Below are 20087 nucleotides of genomic sequence, written 5' to 3' on the forward strand. Positions count from 1 at the left end.
GGTTGACCTTGATTCTGAAAACTATGTTTTAGTCGATTCACGACTACATCACTAAGAATTGTCTGTGGTCAAGCTAGATTGGTGAATGAATGAACAATGAACGGTCAAAAAAAATGTTCACCTATTTTACGTCACGATATTGCGTCAACAAAAGAAAAATAAAGTCTTGAAGTGAAAGATACGTTACCGGAGTTTTAAAACTTTTGAAGCTTTTAATTTCAAAGTTCAATCTAGATGGTTGTTGTATAATCCACGTTTTGAAGATGGATGATCGGTATTACGAAGTTACTGCTGAACTGGATCCTAGAGAGATATTAAGGTATCTCAATAATTTGGGCATTCACAATATAAGTGGCGAGGTCCTCAAGTATTTTATTACAGGTTTGTAGTTTAATATACCTTACAATATTTATATTGCACGTCCGTAAATAACTTAAAAATCCATAAACTACGGCGTTAAGCACAATGGATCGCGATCATGTGGTAATTTATGATTGAATTGATTGTTTTCGAGGCTTGTCATTGTAAACAATTGAACTTTGAAACTCACTCATAAAAGTGATTATAACAATATATAATATTTTCAGATTTAAAGAAGCTAATAAAACATGATCTTCAACAACAACAACAAAAAAACTTAAGTAGCCAAGATAAGTATGAAATACCAGGACCTGAGCGGCTTCACAGTGCCAGTACGTTTTGCTCGCGTCTCAGATCAAAGGGGCAAGATACTACCTCTATGAAGTGTACAAGAGAATGTCCAAATACCCAAAGGAAAGTGACTCATGTCAGGAATGTTCATTCCGCACCCAACTTGGGGCCACAGAAAACTGATGAAAAGCCTCTTCGAAGGGCTTGTTCTTGTGTGAGAGTTGAAAAAAAGCCAGAAGTAGTAAAAGAAAGAAGTACACCTTGTTCTACCAGTAATAATTGTAAGTATTATTTGGGACTTTAGACAAAATTAGGTTTTGTAAGAATTAATGTAAATAACTTGAAATATTAGCTATCCTACTATTTAAATAAAAAATAAAAGAACTGTTTATGTATCCTACTTAGGATTTGCAAAATTTAAGGTAAACACAAAATTCAAATGTTAATGCATTCAGATATTCTTTCTCATAACTCATAACTACTGTACCCTTATTCTTTTTGTAACAAACCTCATAAACTATTTCTGAAATTAACCATAATTATCACCCTCTCACCAATAAATGCTTAACTTAAAAGCTACTACTACTAATTTATTCTTTAACAAGATTTTTTTTATTATTTCAGTAATAAAAGTTCCTATACAACCAACAAAGAAAAAGTGTGACCCGGTCACATTGTACCACTATTATACCACTCTATGGAACAAATACAAATCCAATGTCCCTGGTGAGAATGATTGGTCTGACATCAGGTGGAGCATCAGACAGAAAATGGCTGGAAATGTTGCTAAACAGACTTCAGTTAATAAGGTGAGCAATCTTCCGTATGTAGCTTGGTCAAATAAGCATTGATACCTAATAACAAATAACTGCTGTCATTGAATATCCTTGGCAGTCAGTAAAGGTAGTCTGACAATAGTCTTACCAAGGGGTATTGGGTTGCCCCTTGTATAACACTGGTAATCAGCTGCATCCGGTTATACTGGAAGCCAACCCCAACATAGTTAGAAAAGTCTATGCAGATGATGATGACTCAATATCAAATAATAAAGATAATATTTATGAAATACTTATCATTTCCTTTATTTTTACAGGTTCCCGTATCTCAAAGAGACAAGGAACGGGGCAAAACAAAATCCTGACATCCTGAAATAAGGAATCTCTATTATTTTGCTTTTGCCAATCAACTTTGTTTTTAATTTGTATAGATATAAATAAATAAAATAAGTATTTTTTCACATCTATTTTTTATTTTAACTACTAGATTAGTTTACATTTTTATACATTATCTGTATTTAAATCAACAAACAAATTCAATTGTCTTTATGAATTGTTTGGTACACAGATTGTGAAAGTTAAATAAGAAAACTCTTGCAATACATGTAAAATTCCACCAAACAAAAGATGCTCATGTGGAATCTCACCTTTATAAATGCTTGTACTTATGTAGTTATTTCTTCCTTTTCTAAGTTTAAGTCATAATTTAATTTTTCTTGTGGTAAAAGAAGTAGGTATCAAACAGGAACATACTAAAAACTATATACTTTGTGTTTTTAAAACTTCTATTATAGTTATTAGCAAAGCAAGTTCAAAATACTTCTACACTTGATTTAACTTGAATTCTTGTTGCTCTTTTCTTGTATCAGTATGCAGCCAATGTAATATTCTTGACTCGATTTTCTCAGCAGCAGATAATGTTAGTACCAAGGTGTCGTGTTTCAGCATGGAGTAAACATTAAGACCATACACGGGCATAATGTTCACATGACCTAGAGTGTCTACGGCAGCTGTTATGTTCCTTGGTGCGTAGTCAGTACTGGAAAATAGAAAAAAAGTATTTTAGAAATTGTAGTATGTTTTATTATATCAGACATCAGATTGGAGGATATAATAGTTATGTTAAGAGTTAAATAGTTAGAGCAAAAGATTTAAAAATGAATGTGTTCCAAAAATGCAATGCATTACTTTATGAGACATTTATAATAATTAAATGAGAGAAAGAGTTGTCATATGATTTCAAAACTTACTCATCAACAAGCAACACTGAGGGTCCCCAGTTCCTCTTTTCTATCAGTTCAGTTAAATATTCAGGTTCATCTGTAGGCAGCTCCAAATCCTTCACAATGTGCAGGTCATCTTGTGCAAGTTTAGCTGATAACGTTGTTGTCAGCCCATGTATGCGGACGTGGAAGGGAAGCATGAAGAAGTGAGATTTGCCGGAGCGCGGCCCGTGAGCGACGCCACCTCCTCGCCACAACGGGGAACGAATGGATCCGTGGCGAGCGCGGCCCAAACCTTTCTGCGGCCACGGTTTCCTACCTCCACCTCGTACTTCAGCCCTAGTCTTGGTATGTGCCCATGACACGAACCTTATCTTCCTCTGCCAGACAACATTTTGATGTATTATATCAACCCGCGGAGGTGCTGCGTAAACTGACGGATGCAACTCAAATAAACCCAATTTTTGCTCCTCTATTGTGTCTAAATTTTCAATCCATACTTCACGAGGTTTGATGTACTGAGGCTGGAAGGTCCAGTCCTTTTTGGTGATAATCAAATTACTGTTCGAATTTGTGGGAGCGACGGCACTAACGCTTGAAGAAAACACCCTAATTTGTGGAGTCACGGCAATGTGCAGCTTTTTGATAGCACTTATTAACGCAGAAGTCATGTTTACGCAATACTTTAATACAGTATTACATAGAAATACATGCAAATGTAATTTTAATATAACCTATTACAGAATCAAAACATCTGTATTGAGTTGTATTGTCAGTTTTTTAGGTTAGATAGTAGATTTATCAAATTCGACTTGACATTTAGTTTGATGACAGTTTTGACACTCAAGTTCTCTTTGGACTCTGGTTGTTTGGCCTTTCCTTAGGGCCATTCCTTATGCACACCACGTTTTCTAAACGCGCCGTCGACGCGCGTTTTGGGAACGCGCGTCGACGGCGCGTTTTTATCCTACGGAGCAGTTTGTTGTCGTTTGTTTCGATACAGACGCGCCGGTGCCGCGCGTTTGCATCGCGTCTGCATCGCTACATACGCGCGTCTGTATTTATACAGGTGTGCAAAGGTCTACAGGCTGCGTCTGACTTGCGTGCGTACCGCGTCTGTATCGCTACAAACGCGCGTCGACGGCGCGTTTAAAAAACGTGGTGTGCATAGGCCTTTAAACTAAAGATTTAAGTTGTAATGTAATAAAAATAGTAGGCAAGCAATGAAGGTAGGTATAACCTTATTATCTTAGATACAAGCAGTATAATCATATCTACGTTTTTATGCAAAAAGATACAATATACTATTTGTTGACAATAGAACATTGGAAAATTGCCTGAAACATTCATGTTAAAAGAAAAGCTGTTGCTTTTGCTTTGAATATTATAGTGAGGTTCCTTTATTTAAAACGTAAGGTATAGACACAGTCTTTTTGTATATTGTCGAACAAATACCTACTTACTTCAAATTGACCACTTCGCTCGGATCGGAGCACTTAACAAAATTCTAGTAAATGATGTTCATTTTTGATAATTTAAGGGGGCCTGGCGAGGTTCCGTGGGCGTCCGTCCATTTCACCCACGCTTAGATACACCATTTACTGCTCATTCATGTAAGTACCAAACTGATTCTTTATGTAGATCCCATAGTTCTAATTCTGATACATCAAGATATAGGTAGGTACCTATTGTGTGAGTGCTTAACCGTTCGTGAATTTGAGTTCACTGTACTTAATCACCGATTATGAAAAACTCAATAAAGCATCCTTAAAATAACGTGAAATTAAATCTTTCATCAATTACGACTGAACTCACCCCGTTACCAAATATTACTTAGCTACATAAGCAATGGCACAAATTGGAAGTGCAGATTTGTGGCAATTTTCTGTCGGCGGGGTATTAATTACGCTACAGAGCTGCCGAGAGCAAGGAGCTCGTTCGGATCACTATATAGAACCATTACACAGCCCAATCTCAATTTCAATTTCATCTCGCCGATTTGGCTCTGAATTAGAGGCGATTTATTTTCATTCGTAACATTCTCTCGCGCCGTCGTGGAAGGTAAATGTTAAGGCTTGCACAGATTTATTACCTTTCATGTGAAACTTGACAGCTTCATTGTTACAATAGACAGGGGTATTACTCTTTCAAACTAGAGTTGTAATCTCGCTGCGCTTCGTCTTTGAATTTTTAACGGTCCCTAAAGTCGTGTCGAAAAAACCTGCGCTCGATACACCCGCTCTGTATGAACGAAGCTTAGCCATTAACTCGTTTCGACGGTCGGGGCTCTGGGAGTTTCTGGCATACAGTTTCAGTTAATAGGACATTACTACTTTAGTACTGTAAATATTAGTAGTCTGCAAAAGTGCTGACGTAGGTAGGTGTGCCAACTGCAAGTCAAAACTCAAATGCATAATGTATTCAGTGTAGTTTTGCAATATGGTTGGTTTATGCAAGAAGCTGTCCCTAGACGCGTATATTTCCGGAATTCGTTCGAATCACTCACTGCCAAACGTCTCCGTGTGAATGATGACAGGTTATCCGCTCGTCCAGTTCGCTTGGGCCCGAATATCCGTCGCTACGAGAATAACTCGATACATCGGTAATCAGATCGATGCTGCGGTGACAATGTAACAACATAGGAGTTACCTATATGTTTTATGGCGTAGGTAAATTAAACATTCAGATAAAATAATTATCGTCCTTTGTTACATTATATATCGATTAAAAACCCAAGAAATAATTCAATCTTTCATTATAGCAAAATTTTGAAATAATATCGGCTACGTAAAAACAGCACGAGCTCATACCAGGAAGTAAATATTCTATGAATAAAAACGCGGTTTTCTTTAATTACGCCCAAATCTTGCCTGCCTACTCTGAAGTTTAATTAAAGGCCTGAAGGCATTCTGTTAAATTCATTGTTCTCCCTTGTTTTAGCCATACTTATTGTGTTTTGTTTCCATCGAGTGTGTTGATTTTCACTGATCAGTGATCAGGAAGCATCGATCAATTTGGCGGCAATTGTTCTTCAAAACACTAGCATACACCAGTGGTTTTACCCAAGTCCCGTAAGAGATACTTCGGGCACTCGAATAATAGTTACTTTCTCCATAAATGTGGAATATGGCTATCTAAATCTGGAATATGTCTTTAAATCGGTCAAGTAGGTTGTAACTGAGATTACCGCGTCAAACTCTTCAGCTTTATAATATTAGTTTAGATAAAAAATTACCTCTTTGACATACCCACTCTTTAACTGTAGAAATAATTACGTTCACGCAACTCTCCTAGGCTGTAGTTATCCAAACAAGGAGTAATTTTACACTACACTTGACCCTCCTTAAATGACACTTTGCAAAGTTATAAAAACTTTATTCAGGAAAAAATAGTGTCAACCTTTGTAAGAACCAGCCTGATAGACAGACATTGGTAGATAAACATCGTAAATAGGTACACAACCAATTATTACAAATGCGTATTAAAATATAACGATACAGAAAAGGCAACAAGAGCCTTTAAAAAAACTGATATGTAACATAACAAATCCACGAGCGCTAATGGCTAGAAGAAAAAAAATACTGCAGTATATTTTTAAATCAATAGATACGCTGAAAAAGTTTCATGAAACCAGTGTTTTGCGAGTCAATACGTCATACTCCGATGTACCTCCATCCGCTGGGAAACCTAACAATTTCCAATCTTTCGCTAGCGCCTATCGATATCAAAAAGAGAGAAATAAAATTCTGTTTCATCCGTTTTCTTTTCCAATCTGATTTTATCTGATATTCAAATGGTTTTTATTTGCATTTTAATACATAGTGGATGGGCTTTATCGTTGTTTTCAAAAAATGTCTAAAGTGACTTTGGACTATCTAGATCGGTTTCTTTCTGTTGGATTTTTGTAGCACCTTTAATGTCATTTCTATCACCTGATGATTATCTATCAATTCGAACGATTGCTCAATGTATCTTAGAAATAAAGTAAAGGAATCGTGGTGGGAATTTCGCAGTAAATACTTCTTTATGTAGGTGTTAAGTCGAAAACATGCTTTGCATAGCTTAGTATTATTTTTCTTTATCGCAACGCAGCTCAGAGATAAGTAGCTAACATTTTTTACCTTATTTTCTTCCTCGCAGAACAGAAGCGCAAAAGAAATCGTTAAGCCGCTTACTTTTTGTTTTTAAGTAAGGCATCCATACTTTTTGGTGATTAGTTACAATGTTCTAATGAAACAAAATCCAATAAAACACAAAATTAATCTTTTCTGTTTTAAAAGGATCGTATAGGAATCGAAATTGTAAAACCTGAGAATAGTTTTCGGAGCTTAACTGGTTGTTTTGCCATCTACTATCATTAACTTCAAGTCGTTCCGAATCTAAATTGTCTTGTCTTATGTAATCTTGGGTTATCGTAAAGGGACGTACAACATGAGTATAAGTATGGAACAATTCCCATTGTCTTATACCCCGAAAGGGGTTCAGATAAACTTCAGGGACAACAACCAATGAACTTGCGCGAGACTTATTTTTCGATCAACCACCGGAAAGATAGAGTATTATACTTACTATACATAATAAATGTGAGGTGAGGAAGAAAATGCATGTATGTTGTAAGGTAACCATATATCTATGAATAAAATATCGGATACCTCCGATAGATGAATTAAGGTTGACTGGTGGAAAATATGTTCGGCACTTTTATTTGTTGATACAAGACGTTGAGGAATAGAGGACATTAAAGTTGTTCATTTTAATTAGTGTTATTTGCTCTACAAGAATTGTTCAGTAATTGTGACTAGGGTAGCAATGTAGCATTAATCTATCAAGACCAGTGAGCACGACCACAAGCCTTCCTCGTGCGTTTTCCCATTCATCTTTGTACTTTCTGAGAAAATAGTCAAATTCAACGGTTTATATAAAGATAAATTACTGATACGCTTAAGGTATTTAAACGTACAAGAACATACAAGACTTTTTTTTTTTTAACGACGTCTAAAATCATCAAATGACCCCTCCCGGGGGTTGGGATGGGTTAGCAGCGGAGAGGGAGTGTTCCATCATAGGCCTTTTGTGTACCAGGGCCGCGGTATCTCTTTCGAACAACCCGCAGAGAACATACAAGACTAAGCTAAACAGGGGGACATAATATCAATAGACAGATTGCAAGTGTTTCGTGAATTTCCCCGACCTTTTAGACTATATAAGTATTTATATCTAGTCTCTTTCGATTTCTTAATCAACTGTGCAAGAGAGCCATGAGCTGAAGCTGAACAGTACATGGAAAATCTTACATCAAAACAAGGAGATATCAAGAAAGTAATCCTAATGTTTCTTTAAGTCACCATTATTCAGAGGCAAACCCAACCCCAAATGTGTATTGTTCCTAATTTAAACATTATTTCCCGTCCAAAATATCATTAAAATTCCACAAACACAACACAACATTAAACTTAAAGGAACCGCATCAACATGCAGCAACAAAAACACAATTTCCACAGCAAAAAGAAAGAAAGGGCCACAGTGAGCCGCACTGGAGAGTTCGTTGAAAGGGCCTTGCGTCTCCCCAGGCCCAAGTCCCGCCATGTTGCTTATTTACGACTCACGGCGACTCATGACTATGTTTTGTTTATGTGAAAACTTTTCCAGATGCATTGTACTCTCCCAATAGGGATAAAGCTACGATTTCGGGGGAATATGGAAATATTTGACGCGGCGACACGTTGAAATGTACGGCTGTTTTATTTGTTTTCTAAAGTTTTGGAAGGTGGGTTTGACTTGTTGCTTTTGTTTTATAAAGTGCTTGCTTGGGAAATAACAATGACTTCTTAAATATTATGTCGATTTTTTTTAAGTTCTGTACTTAATTGGGGGTCTCAATCAAACCCAACCGCGCTTAATCCATAAGGAAAATCCGGACCTGATACCATTAGACACCCAGATATGTATTGCATATCTAGTTAGAAGCCGTCATTGATATCAAATTCATGTATTTTGAGCCCGAAATGTGCCAGATTCTGCACTGGTGTGCAATCAATATAGTGTAAAGATCATTTGTCAGTGTTCGGACGAATGTAACATCATTTTTAACAGTCGGCTGACGAAACATTTAATTCGTTTCAGTGGATTAAACTAAACCATTTTGATACATGGAGATTGATAGACAGTACGTTTTACAAAGCTCAGAATTAGATCTATTTTTTTACTCTTTGTCAGAGCAAAACTACATATTTGTTTTTCAATAAAAATGGTTTCAGGTTTTCAGGAGCACGTTTCTGTTACTTTAATATACCTACTATGATTAGCCATGTAAGTAGCATTAAATATAAATGTATTACTTACGATCATTTGATAAAATAGTCCTTTTATGCATTTTATTGAAGTCTAAAAGCTCTTATGAAAGTTATTTTCCATGCACATTTCCTATTCCTTTATCTGAGTAAAATGTAATTATTAGTATGCGCTGTTTAATTCAAGGGTTTATAAAATCTTTGTGTCCCCAAGCGAAATGAACAATGGATACATTCTGTAGTCGGCACTCTTCTGAGGGAAACAAAATATAAAAGTAGTTTTAATTATCACTATTTCTATGTTTTCCCCATTTTTATCCCTTATTTTGTCCCTCTGCTTGTGCCACATTTTTAAACCTTAAAAATACCTACTTACTATAAATGCCAAAGTTAAGGGCTTATTACACTTGACTAAATTAAGTCGTCTAAATGATTCAGTCACTAAATTCAGTCAAATGTAATCGCATTTAGGAAGGTGGGTTTCATTAAATCATTTAGAAACCTAATTAGAAAAACCCAGTTAGACGACTGAATTTAGTCAAATGTAATAAGCCTCTCTTGCCTGTTTGTCAGTTGCGCTGTCACGATAAAACTGCTGGGCTGGACCGATTTAAATGAAAGGTACATAGGTGGTTGAAACCATAGGGAACAAGTACACAAAAAATTTATTACATTTTTCTCAAAGCAGGTCTAATGTAATACTTCCTCTTTTTCATAAAATATTCCAATGCAAAATATGTAATATACTTATTTACCGTTTGCATTCTCAGTAACGTCTAGTTTGAGATAAAAATGTTATTGTAGCATAAACCCACGCAAGTTTAAAAGGTCAGTTTATAGAACTATGCACTCCGTTCGTTGTAAAATGAAATTCGACGAAGAAGGTATCATTTTTATTCCATTCTTACTTTGACTTCAATGGTGCGGACAAACGTTGAAATTAATTTTATTTTTGTTATATGTATTTGTTTGTAAGTATGTGTTTTTGTTTTGCTCGGGTGAACCTTATAAGAAGGAAAAGTGTTAAATAATTAGGTATACTTTTGGTGCCTAACTTTTAAATACTTATCCGTTACTTAACGTACCTACCTAGGTACATAAATTACCTATAGCTTTTAGAAAAATCTGTGTCTGTTAGTAAAGGTAAGTACTTAATTTATTAACCGACTTCCCAAAAAGGAGGAGGTTCTCAATTCGTCGGGATCTTTTTTATTTATTTATTTTTTTATTTTTATTTTTTATGTATGTTCACCGATTACTCAGAGACGCCTCGACCGATTTGCAAAATTTTTTTTTTGTTTGATAGGGTTTACCTCCCAGGTGGTCCCATAGTCACCAGGTCAGGATCTGATGATGGAAACCCTGAGAAATCGAGGGCAACTTTCGAAAATCGTAGGCATACGTAGGGTAAAAACTTGACACTAAGGCGCATGTCTGATAACACTATGCAATGGTGAAGGCTTGGAGCTGACCTGATGATGAAGACCAGAGAAGGTCGAGGGAACTTGAACAATGAATGTGTAAAAAACTACCTCGTGTTTGGGCTTATTTTGTTCGTATTGACGAGACCTTTGCAACAGTGAAGGTTTGAAGCTGACCTGATGATGGAGACCAGCGAAGGTCAAGGGAACTCGACAATTGAATATGTAAACTACCTCGTGCTTGGGCTTATATTGTTCGTATTGATGAGAACTTTCCACTGCGGATATGACATGCGGATAGTGACAACTATGCTTGTCACTGAAAAGCTAAAAATAAAAAACTTTTTACAAAAAAATAAAACCGACTCCCAAAAACACTGTAAAGCAAAAAAAAACTATTCTTAGGTGCATCGGCCTAGAAGTCGGTGGCGTTATAAACTTAGTTACATCCATTAGACACCGACTTCTAGGCCGATGCACCTAAGAATAGTTTTTTTTTGCTTTTCAGTGTTTTTGGGAGTCGGTTTTTTTATTTTAACAGATCTTTATTACCTTTATCTGGTATGTACATTAAAAAAGAATCACAATGATGACAATTTAAATTCCAAGCGGTTTTTTCACCCTGCAAATGCATATTAAAATGTAAAAGGGTGTAAATTGGATCAAACTCGGGTCATTTTGCGTTGAAATATTTTATTCGTAAATTACATTTAGGTGAAGCAATTTTAATTCAATCTTCGTGCCATTTTGGGGGTACGAAAGGGGAGGAAATTAGGGAATACTTACAATGTTATTGATGTATATCTTAGCGAGTGTGAAATCAATTACGACCCGGTTCCGATGGTAATATTTCATGAAAATCTTAATTAAGTTCGTGTTACGTCACTATACATCTTCCGTGTATATCGTAAGTGGGTGTCATATGTTATATTATTACACTTGGCTGTAATATAATTTTGTAACATTATCAACAAAGGAACGGGGCGGAATTGACTCGTACACTTCTGTCATATGGAAGGGTGTGTTAATATTCGAGAATATTTTGACTTTTGGATGACGACACAATTAATAATGTTGTTATGTGATTTATCAGTTACATCCTGTTGCCCGCGATTCCACCCGCCTTCCCGCGCCACTATTTCTCGCACCGGGATTCAGTAGCTTTGGCGTGAAAGCGCGACGTACAAAGTTACTTTCACATTTATAATATTAGTAAGGAGTTGATACAAATCTTACACGTGCGTAAAGGGTTGAAGGTGTAAGGTGAACTCTTCGCGAAATAATTTTCCCCTTTTTCCATATTGACACAACATCTGCGCTTCGTCGACGTCTTTATCCCTAATATTTAAGGCTTTTCAAAACAGTATATAAGTACTGTTATCGACATACATGTAAAAAGGTGGGCTGGTCATACCATCATTTGGCAAATAACCTCTTGAAAGACACATCATACAGACAGGTCAACGACCTCAAACAGTCATGACATTACATTTCTAGAAACGATTCAAGAAACAACAGCTGCTCACCAAATATGTTGTCTGTTTAAGTTGTGCTGACTCCCAAAGAAAGTTTGATAAGCACTCAGTAATCCGACTTAACGTGTCTAAGAAACAACTTAGTCGGAGTTTTGATAAATTGTACAATTCAGTTATAAACACTGTTTGTGACCCCTGCGGTGTGTGTCTTAATCTACGTGTTTAAGTCTATTTGTTACCAAAGAAGATTTGTTTGTTTATATTAAAAATGAAAGTTCTTTCACCAGATTTTCGACAGCCTTGGAAGAGTCGGTAGCGTTCCAAGAAGTGCCGATTTATAATTTTAGGTAGTTCCCTGCATAAAAGAAAGATTAAGACTATGACAAGCAGAATTTTCAGGAGCTATATTTAGAATTTATTTATTAGGGGTTCATAAATTCTTAGAACTTAGCTAGTCTCAAATAAAACGCTCAGTTTTTATTACTCTTCAAAAGCGAGACGCTTTAATAAAGGGGTAGTTAGATATTGCCCACTAAGAGATCGTTTGGCCTTTTGACTTTTAATTAAGTATGAAAGAAATAAGACTGATATTTATTTCATCATACTTTGATACCCTGCGATATTGAAGAATTAATAACAAGTAAGTACTCTCCCGTCTGAATAGGCCTTAAAAGAGGTAAATGTTCGCCTTTACCAAGAACTTGCGTATACTTATGTTACAATCAGTCATTATGCGATAATGACAAGACAATTTTTTTGTATAACAAATCATCAATAGGTTATGGAAGCTCTTACATTTTACCCTTCTTTCTTAGAAGTAGCATTCACTTAGAACATGATACTACTTCTACTACGTCACAGGACGTCCACTGCTGAAAATTTGTCATCCCCCATAAAGCAAAGGTCCAGTTAGAACCAGCTTACACCTATCTTTATCATAACAACATTTTTTTTAAATTGTTTCTAATCATAAAACCGCAACATTCTAATACATAGTAAATATGTCCATGTACCTGTACTCATTCAGGTGTCATGAGCGTCACTTGACCCAGCTGGCTTCAATAGGCTGAATGCGATAGGTAGACGAGTACTGCCGTTAATCTGTGCTCGCCTTTTGTTGGCTCACGGGTTAGTTTAGCGTAAGTATGCGTTACTGTTTAGTGTGGAGAACTGTTATCTAGTTTGGGGGGTGCTAATCAATGTTGCGTTCATGTAAGGCTCCATTTGTGTCTCATTTTTGCCAGTCATCTCAATGTGGCTGAAAAAGTGTTTCCAAGTCCATCTTGGTTATGAATGACTGAGTGGGTGCCAATGAAGGAAAGTATTTTTGTATTTTGAAATCGCCAATTTGCTTTGAGTTCATGGTGACTTTAAGAACCAGTAAACCAATAAGCGTTAATCATAATCACCGCTCTTTCCTTTTCTCTACGAGAAAAGTCCCATGCCTCCCAGCATAATCATACTTAAAGCCAGCCTCCAACAAACAAAAACATCCCCCCTTTCATTTCACATCATCAAACGAAAGAACGTATTGAATTTCAAGTCAAAAGTTGAAGCATTCTTCGTAAAGCAATATCGTTTCACAGAACAAGTAAACACATAGAATACGTTCAGCCTTGCCGCAGTGAACGACATAGTTATAAAAGTCCTACTAAAAGAAATGGGTCGCCACACTAGGCAAATTCAGTTTCTATCTTTCTGTCGGCTTGCGAGTCGCAGTTTTCAAATCGCATTGCTTTAGCTTCGAGATTAGGTTTGAAATGAATAATGTTTCGTCAATTTGGTATCCTGAATAAAGCTTTCGGTATTCTTTCCTGGACCGTATTAGCTTTATTTTGCAACTGCCACTAACACTTGTCTTGCCAATCAATTCTGGTTAGTCAATTTTTTCAAAGAACATTTTAAGCCGCACCTAACCAGCATTGATTAGAGTTCCCCTATTTTTTATTCTTTTTAAGAGGAATTTTGGACATCCTTTTTAATAATAGCCATGTTCTGTCGTTATGAAAAACAGCTCACAATATTATGACATAATATTTCGGAGACATCATCAATTTATCAAATACCAGTCCATCTCCAAGTAATAACCTAAAAAGAATGAGGCGTTCAATAAAACATCACACACAGCGATGAAGAGGAGCATTCCGGAGATGCCTGCAATATTCCGAGACGTCCCGATCACAATTTATGAACATTTCTGATCAAATACCAAAGCAGAGGCGGTAGACTTTTCTCAATCAATAATGCATTAAGTTTAGATATAGGCTGGCTTATGTACGCAGGACTGTCGTGAATGCGACCTATTTTGGAATCGAATGACATCTCAGATAATTTAAACGCAGGACTCGACTTGCGGTTTTCCTGATTCGTTGACTGTTGACGATGATGTCGGTTTTGGATCTAATAGTGTTTCGTGGTTTGAGAATGTTTACATTGATGGTAGTAGGTTTGCCCTCGTCACGTGGACCTTGAGCGTACATAAAACAGCGAAAAAAGGTGGCTTCTGCGTACATATAGGCAAGGGGACCGTAGCAATTGCTACTATACTATTCTATGGTAAAGCCGGCTGAGAAAACTTCTATGTGACATACTTCCATCTTCATTTTAGTTTAATAAAGTCGCAGCGTCACGTTATTTTCCTGTTTTATTCCATTCAAAGCACACGTGAAGAGAAGACATCTCCCCACACACAGCTTTAGGCATTTGGAATTCACTGCAGGTAGCACAATGTTGCTATTTTAAGCCGTATTCAGTTGAGGCTCGACTCCGTACAGACTGCATTCATTAATTATCAAGTTCTTTTAGATAGGCTGTTTTATTTATGACTGGCTCTCATTTTTTGTAACTATCAGAATGTAGTATTTTTATAGAAACTTGTGGGAGTCTATTTTTGATGTCGATGCTATGTTTTGATTGAAATATTATTAGGGTGTATTTTTTAGATGACAGACACCGACCACCTTCCAACCTATAGGTAATAATACAATAAAGAAAAAACTTTTGTTTTATTTTTGTATACAAAGGCAAAGAAACTACTTAACTGATTAGAAAAATTCTTTCACTGTTGCAAAACTAGACTGTTCTCGAATAACATGGCTTATATTTTGTCCGGGTACGAGAAAAAGTTCCCTGGGACAACAGCTAAATTTTAAATTCCATACGCTTAGCATTCTATCACGTTCCTTTTGCTTAGGTAGCTGGTTAGTCCAATTTCCAAATTCAAATATTGCATCATAAAGAATGAAAACAAAACACAACAGCACTCAATTAATTGATATACCTACAACCTCTACGCTAACATTTACCTACCTATAATTTAGAATTTTTGTAACTGTTCCGGCATGATTGCTCCCGAGTGTACGATTTGTGTTTTGTATGGTTACCTTCGTTGTCACAAATGCGGAAACACGTAATACAACTGCAGAGAAAACAGTCATCATATCATTCTTGATAAAGGAAAATGTGAAATTTTCTCTCTTCCGATAACTCTATGACAAGTTTATTTTCGAAAAGCAATCCAAATTTGTTTAACAAAACTAATATACAGATTAATCTTTTTTATTCCTACACCTAAGAATCTGGAGACATCACTTTGAATAACATCGTGACTAGTATAATAAAATAACAAGAATTTCAAATACCTCTCAGTTACATCTCAAGGAATAATTAAAATAAAACTGACATTAACAGATCGTGCTCTCTAACTATTACAAATAGAACCATTCCAAATGTCACCAGCTCCTAGCCTAAGCTATTTGTTTAGCGAAACTCGTGGAGGTAGGAAATAGGTCATTGTGATGCACGTACCTATGCGTTATTTATAGCTTCGACTCCGATGCACTTAGCATGTTTACAAACGGAACTTTATGTTCAAAAACCGAGAATTATTACACGAATGTTTTTCAAGCAAGCTTTTTGTGATCACACATTTACAATTTATGAGAAACAGTGAGATTTTATTTGCGTGGACATAAATATGTAAAGCACTTTCCTCATATTTTCCCTAGGATTTTTTTTTGTATGAAAATATAATAAAGTAAACAGTGCCTTTGTTGTAACAACAGAAATAATGTCGCGCTTGCATTCATGTTTTTCTCAACTAATTAACTAGCTTGAACACAGATAATGTAATTTAATATATCTGGAACCCGAGCGGGTGGGTAAAAATTTTCGTACATCCCTCTTGGCCGCCCATCCTTTGTTCTGGCCCATAGACAAATAAATCACAATAGGACCAGCTTATACTCATTTTCCCATGAATACAGACGTAATAAATGAAAACGGCTAAGGGTACGCCGGCCGCCATTTTCTATTTCTATGACAAAGGACATGTGAGGGAAATTGCTTGTACCGTGAACCTTAATAATGCTTCGGATTTATAAAGAAGAAGACTAAGTATTTAATGCTATTGTTGTGTTTGATTTGGTTTGTTTGGTTCATGTGTGAACCTATGGCGTTGCGTTACTGGCGTTCTGAGAACCTATATTATTATAACTACTAGGTGATCGCGAAAGGAAAAGGAATCGGAGACGTTAAAAGAAACACCGTTTTAGTTGGAAATGACATCAACTTTGCCATTACTATCGTAGTTGTTTTCAATCCCACAAAGAAAACGCCCATGCAGAATTCCCATGGTATTTCTTATTTCTCACTCATTCTGAACTTTCAGTGCGTTACTTATATTACCTATATTCATTCAATCAATTGAATTAAGTACGTGATAGCTACATAACAAGTCCATTAATGGGCTTCCATAAGTGAAGTCTGAAATCCATAAGTGGATTTATTTCTACGTCAATTACAAGGTGTGTGACATCGTATAATCATCATATAATCGTATATCGGTTCGAGTCAATGGTTAGAATGGACATTTTTTTCATATTTTTCATGTAAAGATGAACGTCGTTATCTGGTCATATAAAAAACATACTTGTGCTACCGTACTCCCAAGACGGCCTTTACGGTATTCAGAAGAAGGGATCAACAATTTCTGGGGACAACAAGTTTGTATAATATTCCTCATAAAATAAACCTTTTATAAAAGTGACTGTTTTAATAAAAAAATCTTTGTTATTTACTCTTCCTTTGATCCTCATAATGAGATCGGAACAAAAATTTCAGAGGGATTTTGTAAAATTGTAATTCTGCACGAATTTTAACATGAATGCAGATATGTGTAGTTCATTCAGGAAATTATTTATTAATTAAATGTTTATATTGTTCTTCTTCTAATCTTTGGAGGAGGCCTTTACCTTTTATTATAATTAGACGATTTAAAATTATTTAGGTTACATAGTTATAAATAAATAAGTAATATACACATAAGTAATAACATAGTAAGTTAATCTATACATATAATAAAATGATAGGAAAGTCAAAACTGTACATTGAATATTTTTTTAAAAGAATACTTGGGGGGTGATCTATTATCGATTCTGAACCCAAATATATAGTTTTTAGAATTTTTGTCTGTTTGTCTGTTTGTCTGTATGTCTGTTTGTCTGTTTGTCTGTATGTTTGGTCTCACTGAACTCGAAAAGTACTGCATAGATTTAAATCAAATTTTGCATGAATATTACCTGGGGGCCAGTTCAACATATAGGATATATATTATCACGCTATCACCTACGGGGGATGAACAATGAACTATAATTTCTGTTAACGTTTCTGCAACAGCGGGCGCAATAATGACACATATTTGAATGTTGAACTTTGTAAGTTTATCGGCCTATTATCAATCTTTACATAGAAAATAACGCTTTTATAAGTAACTTGAGCAAAAAACTGAATTTAAAGAAATGATATCCTAAAATTATAGATGAAGAAAATCATGCAGAAACAGATGTGCCATAAAACTGGTAGTAGGTAAAATATCAATCAAAATCAAAATCAAAAGTCATTTATTCAAAGTAGGCTGAAAATCAGCACTTTTTGAACGTCAAATCTACAAAAGACAGCCCCCAAAACGCCCGCCCTTCACCACTTCCTATGTGTTTTTGCTGGGAAGAAGAAGTGGTGGAACAAACTCCCCAGCAAACAGACAATGAAAACAGACTTCACTTTGTCATGGTATGTTCTTACTTTCAAGAAAAAAATATATGACGACGTGTGTATTTCGCTACTATAAAAACACTACAAGAAATATCAGCGCATCGTCAGGGACATTTTTATAATTCTTTCACCATTAGAAAGTTACATTATCTGCGAGTAACATAGGGTATATTTTATCCCGGTGCGGGCAGTAGTTCCCATGGGAAGCGGCACCCACGTCATGAAGAAATTATGAACTTCCCCACATTCTTAAAAACTCTACATATGTTGTTCTGACATAATATAAGCTATACCTCTCATAAACATGAATATCCATTCATTTCATCCAATAACAAACATGCATCACACTGAAAGTGCATTGCGAGTCTAAGATTTTATTATTATAAAAAAAAACATTGTAATTAATATTCAAACATCCTTAAAAATAAGTTCCTGGTTTTAATACACTTTTTGAGTAATGAAGAATGTAGGCAAAATACGACCGAAACACATTGTGTCACTTCTAAAATTAACATCAATGGTTATAACTACCTGTCACAATACGTCAACAAGATGTCAACAGAAGACAAGAGTTCGTTCGTTCTGAAAACGTACAAATTACGCGTCGCAGGCCAGAGACATACTTGCTTTCAACTTCTGATAACAAATCATCGAGCAAAGAAGTATATCACAAATACACCGTTCACAATTACGAACAGTCACAGTCACACGTTTATTATCATTGATATTATTCAGTTACAAAGACAGAATTACTATCAAACGTGTTTTCGCTAAATGTTCTATTAGTTTTTGCAAACATACATTCCCAACTCTGATCTCATGGAGGTGGCGCCCGGGTGTCACCACTGTGCGGACTGTGCGACCTATCGCACCCGGCCCCGGTTTAAACCATGATCTGGAGCGAGAAGAAATGGGATGACAAAGAATGAGGCGGCGGAGCGACTGAAAATTCCCAACTCTCATCCCAGCCACTGCGGTAAGACACCACGAAAGCCGGATGTCGAGAGAAGACTCCCGGCCACCGTAGGCGTGAGCGATTAGTTTTGAGTGGGTCATCGACCTTCCGGCTTCTGGGAGACCCGTTATTTCACGCGCCCCTCAAGGAGATTCAGCAAACCCCTGTGAGGCCCACTAGGGCCAAAGCCTGACACTCCCTCACGCTGCTCAAACTGATGGCTGAGAATTACGTAACTTTCCAGGATGCCATGCAACGTGTTGCAAATGCCCAGGCCTTTGGGAGCTTGGTAATCCTTTTCTCCACCTTAACTTGAGTTTTGTGGTGCATGAACAAATTAGAATAGTAATGAATTAGGTCATCTTCATCACGTATTTACCAACTCTTAATGTTCATCATGCACACCCGCTTCTCTAACTTTATTGAAGGATCACTAACATTGTTTCAGTTAGTTTAACTACGCTACTATAGCCCGTTGTCAAACCTTTTAATATCAATTCTGTAGAAGTGTGAATATCGAATGTGTAATATATCGAATTTCAGTTTGTGCATTGCACAAAAACCAACGTTATGATTTTCGAGAAGTCAAAAGAGTCGGCCTGCTAAGAATTATATTCATCGTTGGTTAATTGAATACATTTTCAGAAACCACAATAACAGTAGGAACCAAAGCGAATGATCGCTTCATAGAGCTCTGATTTTCTCGAGGCGATCAAGTCAGTTCTGGTCTGTTCGCTCATCAGATCTTTGAAAGCGGTTCGATGATAATATACCTACTGTTGTCCTGTTTACCTACGTGTGACACATAATATGGTATTTAAACGTCCTCCGCAAGAGAGCGAACGTTTGTGCTATTTATAAAGACGAAATTTTACCGTTGTGCAGTAGTGACGCGCAGTATACACAGCACTTATGTTTCTTCTGATCTGCTGGCTCTACCAAGAAATGACAAATTGCGAGCGTACATTTTGAAAATCTTGGAAGAACTGCAGGCTTCAAGTGCCAACACACGAATTGGACTTACTCTCTCGGACGTATACTTTGCGTGATCGTGAACGAATGCAAACATTTCGGTGGAATTCCAACATAACATAGTGAGTGAGTGCACAGAAAATCCCCGAAATACAAGTAGTGAAACTATGCGCTTGCCTGATGACTCAGTCATCATCCACCCAGCTATTCCTCAATTGTGTGGGTGTTGGCTTCCAGTCAAACCGAATCTTTTTGAGTACCAATGTTTACATG

The 20087-nt window shown here is 36.4% G+C and overlaps 2 protein-coding genes across 2 annotated transcripts; one reads left to right on the forward strand and one right to left on the reverse strand.

The window, feature by feature from the left end:
- The first annotated feature begins 124 nt into the window (after positions 1-124).
- LOC124629753 lies at positions 125-1888 on the forward strand. The gene is made up of 4 exons (XM_047163285.1): positions 125-381; positions 588-932; positions 1276-1460; positions 1745-1888. Exons 1-4 carry the CDS (start codon positions 264-266, stop codon positions 1790-1792), a joined length of 696 nt encoding a protein of 231 aa, XP_047019241.1. The 5' UTR covers positions 125-263; the 3' UTR covers positions 1793-1888.
- A 310-nt stretch (positions 1889-2198) lies between these two features.
- On the reverse strand, positions 2199-3444 carry LOC124629752 (39S ribosomal protein L4, mitochondrial). Its single transcript, XM_047163284.1, has 2 exons — positions 2678-3444; positions 2199-2466 (listed from the first exon to the last, which is right to left on the reverse strand). The coding sequence occupies exons 1-2, from the start codon at positions 3319-3321 to the stop codon at positions 2250-2252; spliced, it is 861 nt and encodes a 286-aa protein (XP_047019240.1). The 5' UTR covers positions 3322-3444; the 3' UTR covers positions 2199-2249.
- Between the last annotated feature and the right edge of the window lie 16643 nt (positions 3445-20087).

The sequence above is a fragment of the Helicoverpa zea genome, chromosome 4 (assembly GCF_022581195.2).
Source record: "Helicoverpa zea isolate HzStark_Cry1AcR chromosome 4, ilHelZeax1.1, whole genome shotgun sequence".
In the NCBI taxonomy this organism is placed as follows: domain Eukaryota; kingdom Metazoa; phylum Arthropoda; class Insecta; order Lepidoptera; family Noctuidae; genus Helicoverpa; species Helicoverpa zea.